Source organism: Diabrotica virgifera, chromosome 6 (genome assembly GCF_917563875.1).
Source record: "Diabrotica virgifera virgifera chromosome 6, PGI_DIABVI_V3a".
Lineage (NCBI taxonomy): Eukaryota > Metazoa > Arthropoda > Insecta > Coleoptera > Chrysomelidae > Diabrotica > Diabrotica virgifera.
Window position 1 is genome coordinate 23,670,974 of NC_065448.1, and position 14,990 is coordinate 23,685,963.

The following is a 14,990-nucleotide window of genomic DNA, read 5'->3' on the forward strand; positions in this document are numbered from 1 at the left end:
TCAAAAGTTCTAATTTTCTCAGATTATTATTTAATGCCCAATTACGTATTTTGAGGTTTACAGCACCTATTACGGTATAAATTTTAAGTGAAACAACATAATTTTACAAAATAATAACAGTTTTTCATTACCAATAAAATATACCATTTAATTTTATTACGGAACTCGGACCAAAACAATAGCTACAAAGTGCTGTGAGAATAACTTCAATATAATAATCAGTTTTGTAGAGATTATTACAACAGTTATAGTAATTTGATATAATATTTCCGTAATATGGTTAGATATTATAACTTAATAGATAATGTAGAAAATACGGAATTCCTGGTTATGTAATAGGTAATAATATATTTGAAGGGAGTTTTCAATCGCGTATTTTGTTTTAATTTTTATTACTCACTAGATACCTTCTGTTCTTCAGGAAATAAGCTTTTTAAATGTAATTTGATTAGTGGTAATAATACCATAGGAGGTATTACTATGTATATCAGATAAAGTTAGAATTTTTTACGAAAACTTACTTGCTTAGAGATTTGACGATGAGATTTGAAAACAAACTGACTGGTATTAACTTGACCCATTCGCGGACACGACTGCATATGAAGACAGTTATTTCCCTTTGTAAGTGTCTGCATATGCATTCGTGTCCGTGAATGGGTTAACAGAAAAGCTGTAACAATTTTGTCTGGTTCAGTTTTTTTAATAATTTAAAAGAAACTGGACTCAGAAGTCATAAGAACTATATACTCCTCCAGTTAGTTAATGCTGTAGTTAGAAAATTTTAATGACTGGATATTCTGTTTATCAACTTTAAACAACTTTTCCTAATAAGGTATATTTTTTTTTAAGTTTTAGTTTTTTTATACTTTTATAATGTTAATAAAGTGAAATGTGAACTGATTTAAACTTTACTAAAATGAATAAGTTTTGTACGTATAAGAAAAGTGAAAAACAAAAGTTGCTGATAATTCCAGATTTAAATATACCTCAGGTAAGTTTTTCTACCATTATATTAAGACTTTATTATTTTTTTGGTCGAAAAATAAAAAAAGCTTTACCATTATTATACATAAACACGCAAAATTAGGCTTAAGAAAGAAGCAGGTGTAGAAGCAAGCTTGAAGGTGTAGTTGTGAAGCAATGTTTTGGATCCCCTCCGCCCTCGATCCAAAGAATAAAAGTCCCTTAGAATAAACAAAAAGTTTCTTTTGAATAAGATATTTGAAATTGAAAATCACACTAATTTTTTCTTTTTTTTACCCCTGTGACTTATTAAAATAAACATTATAGCAGTTTTTAAGGACTTTCGGCCCTTGGTAATAATGTAATCTTTCATTCTGCGTCTAAATTTTTCAAAAATACTTAGTTTTCTCAGGATTCGAAAAAAGATGAATGCATTTAAAAAGCAAATTTTTCGCCTCCTCTCTTATAGTCCTGTAGCCAGGGGGGGTACAACGGCCTCCTTAATTCAGATGGACTTACCCAAGTTTTTTTTATATATTTTGACCCGCAGAATACGAATTTTTTGGGTAACAGTTGATCCGGATGTCGATAAGATTGTTATAGACAAAGAACTTGAGGAATTACATAACAGCGATTTCTCGCAAAACAAAACATCTTTTTGTATTTTTGGGGTCATTTTAAGCAAAAAATATTCCTACAAGTTTTTTCGTAGAATACATAGTTTTCGAGATAACCGCGGTTGAACTTTCAAAAAATCGAAAAATTGTAATTTTTGAACCCGAATAACTTTTGATTAAAAAATAAAGTAGCAATTCTGCTTACCGCATTTGAAAGTTTAAGTCAAATTATATCGGTTTTGATTATTTGCATTGCTAGAAATTTATTATTTTATTGTTAAACAAAGCTATAAACACCTAGTATGTGAGTGATGTTTTCAATGATTTCTCATTTAAAATCGAACGAGTAGGTAGAGTAGCTACGAGTGCAAGCGAGGCAATTTCTACGTAGCATGCGTTAAAACGCATGTATTAGATTAGGCACGGGAAACACTATGTGTTTATAGATAAGTTTAACAATAAAAAAATTTATTTTTAGCAATGCAAATAATCAAAACCGATATAATTTGACTTAAACTTTCAAATGCGGTAAGCAGAATTGCTACTTTATTTTTTAATCAAAAGTTATTCGGGTTCAAAAATTGCAATTTTTCGATTTTTTGAAAGTTCAACCGCGGTTATCTCGAAAACTATGTATTCTACGAAAAAACTTGTAGGAATATTTTTTGCTTAAAATGACCCAAAAAATAAAAAAAGATGTTTTGTTTTGCGAGAAATCGCTGTTATGTAATTCCTCAAGTTCTTTGTCTATAACAATCTTATCGACATCCGGATCAACTGTTACCCAAAAAATTCGTATTCTACGGGTCAAAATATATAAAAAAAACTTGGGTAAGTCCATCTGAATTAAGGAGGCCGTTGTACCCCCCCTGGCGACAGGACTATTAAACATGAGGTTTCATTAGGCATCTAATAATCATCAATTACATCAATGGATCCAAAATCTGACTAGGGAATCTGACCCAGCATAATGATAAAATTGAATAATTGAAACTCATCTTTGGCCAGGTTAGCCTTGTTGTCATTGTAATCATCCAACTGAGATTGTGTAATGTTAGTTATATTTTTGTAAACGTCACACTGATATAATTTTTTCTGTGTATAAAACTATAATTAAAATTTGAACGTTTGAATGTTTGAAGCTCCATCAAGAAATAAGACGAAAACGTTCAGAAAAGCTCTCACGTGGTGTTATTTTTCTGCACGACAATGCCTGGTCTCATGTTGCCAAAGTAGTAAAAGAAAATCTGCAAAGAAATAAATGGAGGATATTAGAGCATCCACTATATTGTTCCAATTTATTGTCTTGCGATTTTCACATGTTTGGGCCATTGAAAAGGGCGTTACAAGGTAATCGTTTGCAGTCTGACAGAGAAATACAAAACGCTGTATAATAATTCTGCGATCAACATACACAAGAACTCTTAAAGCAGGGTATAACTACATCGGTGGGTGAAATAATGGGATATGTACTTTAATTTTAGTGGTACTTATTTGTAGATATACCTAACTGCTGATCATTTTTTTCTGGACCAAATATGTGTTTCAATTGAACAAGCTTCGTATTAACTACCTAGTATTATGAATTCAACAGCAAAGTACAGTTGCTTTTTTAAACAATCCATGAGCCAATCTGCCAAAATAAGGCTCTACTCACCTAACTTGAAAATGATTGCTCTGATTGTCTTTAACTTCCATCTGATTTCCATCTACGTAATTTATTGGTTTCGTGTTTAACGTTGCAGTTTTATTGTGAGGAAAGGATGATCATTTTTATGTTGTGTTATAGCAATAATTCAAATATGTTTTATGTTTTATTGTTTTGTTAATAGTTATCACCCACACAAAAGAATAGTTGTAACTTTTGGGCTTTCTCTTAGTGACGGTTGAAATTTTTATAGCTATATAAAATATATTTTCTCTTCGCCATCCTGCAGATAAAATCTTTATTGGTATTAGTTACTTAATTAAGCAGAGATGTTTTAATTATTGCTTAATTGTTTATTTGATTGGTTATAAAAATACTTCCGGCAAATGATCTATTTTAAGTATCTTTCAGTTTAAAAATATAGTTGTATATTATAATGTCCTGTTTATACCATCCTGTGCCTTCCAGTTCCCGGTCTCCATTCATTTCTATCGGTCCACTCTCCTGGTCGTAGATCTCACTCTAACATTACCTTTTGAACTCCATCAAGACATGTTGTTTTCGGTCTTCCCAGGGCCTATTTTACCACCAGGGCCATGAGGCCCCTGCCTCGGGCCCGCATTTTAATGGGGCCCGAAAACATCACTAAAAGAAAATTTTTATTAAAAAAAATAAATTTTCAAAATTATTTCATTTTACGAACAGGAAATGATAAATGATAACAAATTAGGTTAGAGTTATATTCATAAACCATAAACCAAAAGTGCAATAACAGAAGGTATAATAGATTGCCTTGTCGGCACCAATAACAATAAGCAAAATTTATACACCACTCCGAAGGATTACAGATGCAAGAGGTAGGATTAAAAAGAGGTATCGTCACGTATTGTCATATTTATTTAAAATGCACTTTTAAATTTAATATTTAGTTGATCTTTAATGCCGTTTTATGCAAAGATAAGGTATTGCTTGATTGTATGTATTAGTTTTCAGTCCTGTGCGTTTTAAGTTAGTTCAACTAATCTATTCATTAATCATTAGTCGTTTTATTAAATTTCTTTAAACACTTATTTTTCTTATCTAAGTAATCGTTTCGTGACTTATCATGAGTTACAATCATTTAAGTGACAGTGAAAAACGAAAAAAGCAAAAATTAATAGAACTGAAACGGCTGGCACAAAAAGATGCAATATTATCTTATTTTACACCTTAAAACAGTGAGCAAAAAAAGGAAGTTCGTCCTCCCATTATGTTCTTCTTCTTCTTGTTCTATGGCACTATAACCCAAATTGAGCCTTGGCCTCCTTTATTTTTTGCCTCCACACTTTTTTTATCTGTTGCTGCTCTTATCCATACACGGACTTCTAAAAATGCTTGTGCATCGCTGGTTACTGTGTCTTCCCAGTACTTTCTAGTCTTTTTAACCGGTCTCTTTCCCTGCATCCTAGCGTTCATTGCTTTTTTCGGTAGCCTATCCTCTCCCATTCTTATCACATGTCCAGCCCATTGCAATCTTTGTATTCTAATGAAGTCTGACAGGGGTGTTTCCTTATAAAGTTGATAAAGCTTGTTGTTGTTTCGAATTATGAAGATTCCGTTTTCCCTCACAGGTCCTAGTATTCTCCTCAGTACTTTCCTTTCGAATGTGTCGAGTTTGTTTTTGGATGTTTCTTTCAGGACCCATACTTCACTGCCATAGCATGCTATTAGTCGAATTAGGGTTTTATAGATTCTCATCTTTGTATTTCGGTAGACACTTTTAGACCGAAATATATTAGAAGGGACTAAATAAGCTCTGTTTGCCTGCGGTATTCTTTTCCGTATTTCTCCATTTTTTGATCTGTCGGCATATATTTCTACTCCCAGGTATGTAAACTTTCCAACCGTTTCAATGTCATCTTCAGATTTAATGTTTTGTGGGACTATATTTTTTCTTGTCGTCTGTATTATTATTTTTGTTTTTTTCTATGTTAATTTCCAGACCTAGCCTTTTCGTTTGCTTTTTTAACTCTGCGTATGTTTCCTGTGCTCCTGTTCATGTTCTACTCATAATATTAATATCATCGGCATAAGAGGCCAGTTAAACGGTTCTGTTGGTCAGGAGGTTTCCTCGTCCAGTTTGCATTTGCCTAACCGCATACTCCAGTGCCAGGTTAAACAATGTTGGGGCCAGCCCATCTCCTTGCTTCAATCCCTGCGAGACTTTGAAAAAGTCTGTCCGGTGGTTTTGTACTCGTACACATTCCTGAGTTTCATACATTGTGGCTTTAATGAGTCTAATTAGCTTGTGTGGTATTGCCAATTCAGCCAATATATGAACAGCTTATTTCAGAAAGGGACCTAAGTCAGTATTTTGTTATTTTTTGTTAAGAGTGGATTCATTCACTATGATGGTAGACATATAGTTTATTGTAGAAAGGAACCAGGTTAAATATATTATAATAATAGACAAATCGTATGGCGTACTTCTCGTTTACTACAGAAAGGCAGTTTATATCGAGACAGTTTTTTGCGTATTATACATATTATCTCGAAAGTTAGTTAACATGACTCGAGATAGTATGTTCCTTTTGATTGAGTCGTATGCCTGTTTGAAGTCTACAAACATGCTGTGAACATGAATGCCGTGTCCCATGATTTGCTCAAGACCTGCTTGACTGTAAATATTTGATCCACTCTCGATCTTCCCCGTCTGCAGCCCGTCTGATACTCTCCAATTAATATTTTCTACAGTGGTTGGAGCAGCTGTTTTATAATATACTTACGTGCGGACTTTATAATAATATGCTGTAGATAGTAGAGAAATTCCACGGTAGTTTTTGCACTTTAAACAATTCAACAATGTTTAATTATTTAAATATAAATTTTATTTATTGTTAATAAAAATGTAAATCTCTGGTGCAACTATATTTCTATTAAATAATTAATACATTTAAAAAATTATTATTACTATTAAATTTATGTTAGGGGCCCGAAAATTATGTAGTGCCTCGGGCCTGATTTGAAGTAAAATAGGCTCTGGGTCTTCCTCGTTTTTTTTTTTTCGTCAGGTGACTGCCAAACGGATATTAACTTTAGTAGGAGATGGTCTGCCATTCTCTGTACATATCCGTACCAACTAAGCTGTTTTTGCTTGTATCTCTTCTATGATGGAATGATGGTGTTTGTTGTTATAAAATTGTTAACGATACAAACATCTTCTTCTTATGGTGGCTATCCGTTCCGAATGTTGGCGATCAGCATGGCTATCCTAACTTTGCTTGCTGCTACTCAGAATAGTGCGGTTGTCGATGTATTGAACCACTTTCTCAGGTTTGGAAGCCATGATATTCTTCTTCTCCCTGGTTCTCTCTTTCCAAATAGCTTGCCCTGAAAAATGAGTTGCAACAAGCCATATCTCTGTTCATTCCTCATAACATGGCCAATAGATCAAGGAGGATCTGTTTTGAGGTGGATGTGAGAGGTGGCATTCGGATTTTTGCAGATAAAGTTAGGTGACAACATCAATAATTATAATTGACTTATGCTCCTTCTCAAATATGCCCGGAACATTAATAAAAAAATTTAAATATTTAAAAATTTCGAAAAATATCGATTTTTTTCTACTTTCATTGCTTAATAACTTTAAAACGATTTATTTTGGAACAAAGTCGTAGGGATAGAAAATAAAGATAATTGAATTTTGTATAATATACGGCTGGTTTAAAATGTCGTAAATTATTACCCTTTCTTCAAAATAGCAACTAATAGCAAACAAGGGGGCAAAAAACACTGTTTTTATTCAATGTTTTTCAACCACTTTGGTTGCACTATTCGCATAGAAAATTCTTATAACATACTTAAACCGTCCACCTTTCATTAAAATCGAGTTAATATATTTTGCATAATAATTTTGCAATCTAAATTTTTTTTTTTAATTTCAAATTTTTTAAAAACTTTCTGAACAAAAAGTAGACCATTTAGAAGTTTGCTAATTTTTTTACATATAAATAGGTTATCTACCTATCCAATACACTTTGCAGAATTAAAATCGGATTACTTAAGCGGCGTCAGCACTATTTTAAAGTTATAGACAATATTTTGGCTTATAAACAAATACAGTGAGGACGTTTGAGTTGGAATAAATTCATTTTCTTGAGAATGGGCGACTCTGAAGATAAATCCCAAAACAGATCGATTTTTATTTTTAAATTATAATTTTTTGGCATAAATATCATATTAGTGACGTCATACATCTGGGTGTGATGACGTAATCTAAATATTGGAATTAATTTAATTCAATTTTTTTTTAATTCAAACCCTGTATAAATAATTATGTTAATGTTTATATTAGTGAATACAAAATTGAATAGCCTTTCGATTGAGCTATCACACGGCACCTATTCTCATTTAAAAAAATCATCGATTACGTCATCACGCCCAGATGGATGACGTCACTAGTATGACATATATAACAAAAAATTAGAATTTAAAAGTAAAAATCGACTTGTTTCGGGATTTATCTCCAGAGACGCCTATTCTCGAGAAAATGAATGTATGCCAACTCAAACGTCCTCACTGTATTTGTTTATAAACCAAAAAATTGTTTATAAATTTAAAACAGTGCTGAGGCCGCTTAAATAATCCGATTTTAATTCTGTGAAGTGTATTAGATAGGTAGAGAACCTCTTTATATGTAAAAAAATTAGCAAACTTGTAAATAGTCTACTTTTTCTTCAGAAAGTTTTAAAAAATTTGAACTTTTTTAAAAAAAATTTAGATTGCAAAATTATTCTGCAAAATCTATCAGGCCGATTTTAATGAAATTTTGTGAACGATTTAAATATGTTTTAAGAATTTTCTAAGCGAATTACGAAAGTTCTAAGTGCAACCAAAGTGGTTGAAAAACATTGAATAGAAACAGGCTTATTTTGCCCCCTTATTTTGTATTTATTACTATTTTGCAGAAAGGGTAATAATTTAAGACATTTTTAACCAGTCGTTTATCATACAAAATTCAATTATCTTTATTTTATTTCCGTACGACTTTGTTCCAAAATGAATCGTTTTAAAGTTATAAGAAAAGAAACTAGAAAAAAATTGATGTTTTTCGAAATTTTTAAATATTTTATTTTTTTTTATTAATATTCCGGGCGTATTTGAGAAGGAGCATAAGTCAATTATTATTGTTGAAGTTATCACCTAACTTCATCTGCAAAAATCCGAATGCCCCTCGCGCATCCAAAAATAGACGTTTTTCACAGATCCGCCCTGGTCTACAAGAGATTCTAGTTTGCGCTTTTTGATGGTGTTTATTATCTCGCACACCTTGTCTTTTTTATGTAGGACCTTAACATTAGTCACACGATCCACCCACAAAATTTTTAAAATGCGTCAGTAACACTACGTCTGAAATACCTTGAGTTTTCTACAAACGTACGAACGAGCCAATTTGCCTACGGACGTATGAGTTTCATATTATTAAGAGACATAACGAATCGGAGAAATCAAAATTAGAAGAAATGTGAGACATGTTAGTGCATTGTTACCAGTGGCGGCTCGTGATTTTTACAATAGGGGAGGCTATACCTAACTGTAAAATACTTAGACAAATTTGCACTAGCAAAAAAATCCGCCAAAAAATCTAATTTAAGGCCCCATTTTTTGACCATTTTTTATTTACATTTTATAATATCATCATAATTCACAATTTTAAATCATCAAATTCACATCATTTTTAAAATAGTTAGTCTAATTGTAAAAGTGTATTACCAAAATTGTGTGTCGTTTATTTGTTAACAATTATATCTCTGTAAGTAGATGTGCATGTCAAAATAAATACAAATTTGAAGATTTGCAGTCCATACAGGTTGAAGGTTCACATTTTTTAAGATACTCAACTGAATTTTTGTAATTCTAAAAGCGGCCTACTGCGAATCCAAAGACACGGTAAATTACCGATATTTTGCTTTGCATTACAGATATCGGAAAAAGTTATTTGAACAAGATGTTCCAAATATTATTCTAATCCCACATACCAAATTTCATCACAAAATTCGCACTTTTAGTTTTTTCATTATTTGTAGTCAGGATCCTAAAATCGCAGAGGAGGCTGCTGGCCGATTAGCCGCCCTTGCCCAATCTCCGGACAGCGTGTGCGTCAAGCGATAGCTCTAAGGAGACCGGTCCCTAGATTCCGTGCACTGTAGATATCTACATGTCGCTTTCTATCGATATTTGAAAATCAAAATATTTGATTGTAGTAAAGCAAAAAGAGACGTTCTCACAAACAATTTATTTTACAACTGACGACCGGTTTCGCTGTCTACAATATTCACAGCATCTTCAGGTCACGGTAAAAGTAAAATTAAATGTTTCCGGTATAAGGGAAGAATATAGTAGTATTCAATATCATACTTTTTCTCCAAATTATGCTAAAGGGAGAGATGGTAGAGGGACAGATTTGATTGTAATGTACAAACAAAACAAAATAATTGGCAGGATCTTGAGGGGATTAGTAAGGGAACACGACATTAAACCGTGAAACCAAAAATTGTTAGTTATATATAAAGTGATGTTATTTTTAAATTTTTTTAAAGTGTATATTTTTAATTTAATTGGGATTATTAGATGTTGTTCTGGATGTTCAAGAACTGATGGATGTAAGATTGGTTGTGCAATTTTCTTAAAACCAGAATTGGTCAGTTGTGTATTATTTGTGGTGTGATTGTGAAAATGTTTTAATTTTGATTTGTTGGAGACATTGAAATTAAACTGAACAATAGTAAATAGGTAAAATTTGCTAAAATTTAAAAGTGTCAAACAATAAAATAATTAATAAATAATTCAGAATTAAATTCAAATGTGAAGGTAACTAACTGTACATGAAATTAAATTTATAGTAATATAAAGTTATGATGATTTGTGCAGCAATGAATGAGATTTTACGAGATATTACTAAAAAGTTAGAAAAAGGCAAATATGAAAAAATAGATGAAAAATGATTCATTTATGTTAATATCTGTTGAATGTAATAAATAGTTGAGTAGATTGAAAAATTATTCTCAAAAAATCTTTGAAAAAGTTACCTGGTTGAGCTGAATTATATGGTTTCTTTGAAAAGTTAAAAAAGTTTTTGAAATATTTTTTGTTTTAAAGTCGATAAAAATAACACATAACAGATTCTCGAACGCACACAAAGGACGTGGACACAACGGGAGTTAGGGAATTTTTTGATGAGGAAAGCAAACTGTGTATTACTACATCTTATTTCTTTTTGATTTTTAAGAATTGTAAAAATTCCTCTAATTTGGTTTTATTTACAAAGAAACATAGTGATATGATAGACATGATAGTGACATTTGAGTTTCTTTGTAAATAAAACCAAATTAGAGGAATTTTTACAATTCTTAAAAATCAAAAAGAAATAAGATGTAGTAATACACAGTTTGCTTTCCTCATCAAAAAATTCCCAAACTCCCGTTGTGTCCACGTCCTTTGTGTGCGTTCGAGAATCTGTTATGTGTTATTTTTATCGACTTTAAAACAAAAAATATTTCAAAAACTTTTTTAACTTTTCAAAGAAACCATATAATTCAGCTCAACCAGGTAACTTTTATACTCAATATACTCAACTATTTATTACATTCAACAGATATTAACATAAATGAATCATTTTTTCATCTATTTTTTCATATTTGCCTTTTTCTAACGTTTTAGTAATATCTCGTAAAATCTCATTCATTGCTGCACAAATCATCATAACTTTATATTACTATAAATTTAATTTCATGTACAGTTAGTTACCTTCACATTTGAATTTAATTCTGAATTATTTATTAATTATTTTATTGTTTGACACTTTTAAATTTTAGCAAATTTTACCTATTTACTATTGCTCAGTTTAATTTCAATGTCTCCAACAAATCAAAATTAAAACATTTTCACAATCACACCACAAATAATACACAACTGACCAATTCTGGTTTTAAGAAAATTGCACAACCAATCTTACATCCATCAGTTCTTGAACATCCAGAACAACATCTAATAATCCCAATTAAATTAAAAATATACACTTTAAAAAAAATTAAAAATAACATCACTTTATATATAACTAACAATTTTTGGTTTCACGGTTTAATGTCATGTTCCCTTATTAATCCCCTCAAGATCCTGCCAATTATTTTGTTTTGTTTGTACATTACAATCAAATCTGTCCCTCTACCATCTCTCTCTTTAGCATAATTTGGAGAAAAAGTATGATATTGAATACTACTATATTCTTCCCTTATACCGGAAACATTTAATTTTACTTTTACCGTGACCTGAAGATGCTGTGAATATTGTAGACAGCGAAACCGGTCGTCAGTTGTAAAATAAATTGTTTGTGAGAACGTCTCTTTTTTCTTTACTACAATAGTATGGACTCACACATGCAACCCATTCATTATTTCAAAATATTTGAATTTTTAGCTTTAATTGAATTATTTTCTAGTTTTGCTAGAACACTACGTCTAATTTGAACACTATATCTAATTGATAAACTAGGGCAAAACTAGAAAATAATTCAATTAAAGCTAAAAATTCATATATTTTGATATTCAAATATCGATAGAAAGCGACATCTAGATTATCTACAGTGCACGGAATCTAGGCGCGGGTCTCCTTAAACCATCCTTAAACGCTGCTGGACTGCGCGGAGCATTAGCAAGTGAGATTTTCCGACAAGCAGCCTCCTCTGCGATTTTAGCATCCTGACTACAAATAATGAAAAAACTAAATGTGCGAATTTTGTGATGAACTTTGGTATGTGGGGTTAGAATATTATTTGGAATAACTTGTTCAAATAACTTTTTCCGATATCTCTAACGCGAAGCAAAATAGCAAAGTAAACAAAACAGTGTAGCATGTCTAAAAAATTTATGGGGAGGCTAAGCCTCCCTTTCCTCCTCTGACCAGCCGCCACTGATTTTTACCACTCTTCTTCAATGCATACTCTGAGGCAATCTGAAGATGGGACTCTGGAGGGACAAAGGGTTTAAATAAAGATTAATGGAACACTGATTAACGATATTAGATATACGGACGATACTGTTATATTACGTTGCGTCAGAATAACAAGGGTCTATCTGCAATTTTTGTTTAAACTGAGATTTTTATGTAACTTGGTTTTATTTTATGTTCTTCACCTTAATATGATACTAGCACCGATATCCATTAACAGGTGGCTGAAATACATACGTTACAAGGTTCTATCTGAGATAATTTTAAATGTTAATAAGTTAACAAGGTTCTAACTGGCATAAAAAACAATCAACTAAGTACACAAGATCCTATCTGCAAAACTAATAGTGTTTATAAGTTAATAATAACACTTTATCAACTTCAAGTTGTTTTATTATACAGGGTGTAACAAAAATACAGGTCATAAATTTAATCACATATTCTGGGACCAAAAATAGTTCGATTGAACCTAAGTTACCTTAGTACAAATGTGCACATAAAAAAAGGTACAGCCCTTTGAAGTTACAAAATGAAGATTGATTTTTTCCAATATATCGAAAACTATTGGAAATTTTTTATTGAAAATGAACATGTGGCATTCTTATGGCAATAGCATCTTAAGAAAAAATTATACTGAAATTTGGACACCCCATAAAAATTTTATGGGGGTTTTGTTCCTTTAAACTCCCGAAACTTTTGTTTACGTTCCAATTAAATTATTATTGTAGTACCATTAGTTAAACACAATAATTTTAAGACATTTTTAACTTTGACAAAGTATTATTAAATGATTGTGAGTAAGTCTGTGTTTCTTTATTTCATTTAATATAGACTCACATATGCAACCCATTCAATATAATTGATTAACTAATTTCATAATTGTAATCCATAATTATGTTTTCAGCAACCCAAACAAAGTTGACATTGACAGTTGGTGACAGTAATTAAATATTTGATAATGATCATTTTTGATTAGCGTTCGAACAACCGGCCCTTAGTGTATTTATGCTAATTGGTGATTAATTTATTATTGTATGTAATATTGTATGTAATATTGTATGTAATACCGATAAATGAATTATTCCGGTGGAATAATTCATTTATCGGTATTACATCTCAATTTCTAATAATTACACTCAAATTAAAATTTTTCGTCGTTTATTTATATTTACCTAATAATGTTTATTTTTACTGCTTATGTCAACATTATCTGTTAACAAAGGTATTGATATATGTTTTAAGAAAACTCTTAACTAAGTAATAATTTATAAAGTGAATGGACACATTATTAGGCATGGTTTAAAACAAAAATTTATTAATGGATTTCCATCAGCAGAAACATAAAGTTAGAATAAATACATAAAGTATGCATTTGTCTGAGAAATTATTTACCAAATAGAACTTTCTTGTCATAACTCATACATGAAATGACATCATTGTATGTTAATAGATAGGTAAAAGGCTGTTACGTACATGTTCGATTATAAAAAACTAGTTAAATCCTACACCTAACTATTGAGGTACCTATCTAGAAACGAACATTATCATTATACCATTTCAATTAAACAAATTTTTACTCGCTAATTTAAAGGAAATATATTTAGGGCCGGTTGTTCGAAGGCTAATCAAGAAGTTGATTATAATTAAATCCCCGTAACAACCATCAAATAACAACACCCCTCATTCGTACGTCAATCAGTTGATTGTAATAAATTAGGTTAATTATCATTATGATAATTTAACATAATTGATTAAAAAGGGGTGGAATAGAATTTTTGTCAGAAATTGGACGAGGAATTCAAAAATTATTGTTATTTTGAAATATGTCAGTGGCGTACTATCTTTTTTCTTTAAAAAATTTAGACCATTACCCGTATGCGCGCCAATGATGAATATAAAATTCTTAATTATATGTTAAAAATGCACCATAAGTACCTCTTAAAACCGGAAAAATTTTATTACAATGTTGCCAGTAGTTTCGGCAAAAATGTAAAATTTTGTTTTCTTCAACGTCCTGTATCTTGAAAATGAATGGCATTACAAAATTTTTTTATTAAACAAACTCCAATTATTTTTTTACCTATCCTAGTGACGGTGTTACCTTTTTTGAAACACCGTGTATAAAATTGCAACAAAAAGCGAAAAAAAGTGAAAAAATGTGGTTTTTTATTTTTAAAAGTACGTTTCACCAATTTTAAAAATTTGAAAAAATTCAGGGTGAAATATTATACAAAAATACATGATATATATATTTTTTTCGTGAGAACGAATGTCTTAGTTATTTTTTATACTCAATTAAAATTTTAAGATCGTTCTAAAATTTAAATTTCCCGCCAAAAATAAAAAAAAAAATTTCGGACAAAACTCTTTGAAACCTATAACTTTTTTTATTTAAAGTTTTTCGCTAGCTCTCGATGCGGCTGAGATTAAAAATAAAAACATAAAAAGCCTAATTAGGCTCTACGCCTAATTAGGGTCACGTGACCACCTAGGGGGCTAAAAATTTCAGAAATTGAGTTTCTCTACAGTAGGAAAAATGAAAGAATACCCATGAACGAACATATAAAACACGCTGTATTTTCCTGTCACCATGTCATACAAAAAATTGGCCAGCGCAAGTACATGTAATAATTATTATTACATGTACTTGTGCTGGGCAATTTTCTTTGTGACACGGTGATAGGAAAATAAAGTGTGTTTTATATGTTCGTTCATGGGTATTCTTTGATTTTTCCGACTGTATATGTGCTATATGGAACTCGAATCGAGTTGGGGGC

General features: G+C 31.0%; 1 protein-coding gene across 3 annotated transcripts in view; it reads left to right on the forward strand.

Annotated features, from left to right (window-relative positions):
- Positions 1-14,990, forward strand: part of LOC114331272 (rhophilin-2) — a 394,761-nt gene that overhangs the window by 211,142 nt on the left and 168,629 nt on the right. For 2 of the 3 annotated variants that reach the window (XM_028280797.2, XM_050654837.1), the window contains exon 2: positions 850-991. The exons of the other annotated variant lie outside the window; for it this stretch is intronic. In XM_028280797.2, the coding sequence (XP_028136598.2) occupies positions 917-991 (75 nt within the window). In that variant the 5' untranslated portion in view covers positions 850-916. The remainder of the gene's footprint in view (positions 1-849; positions 992-14,990) is intronic. 3 annotated transcript variants of the gene reach the window in all.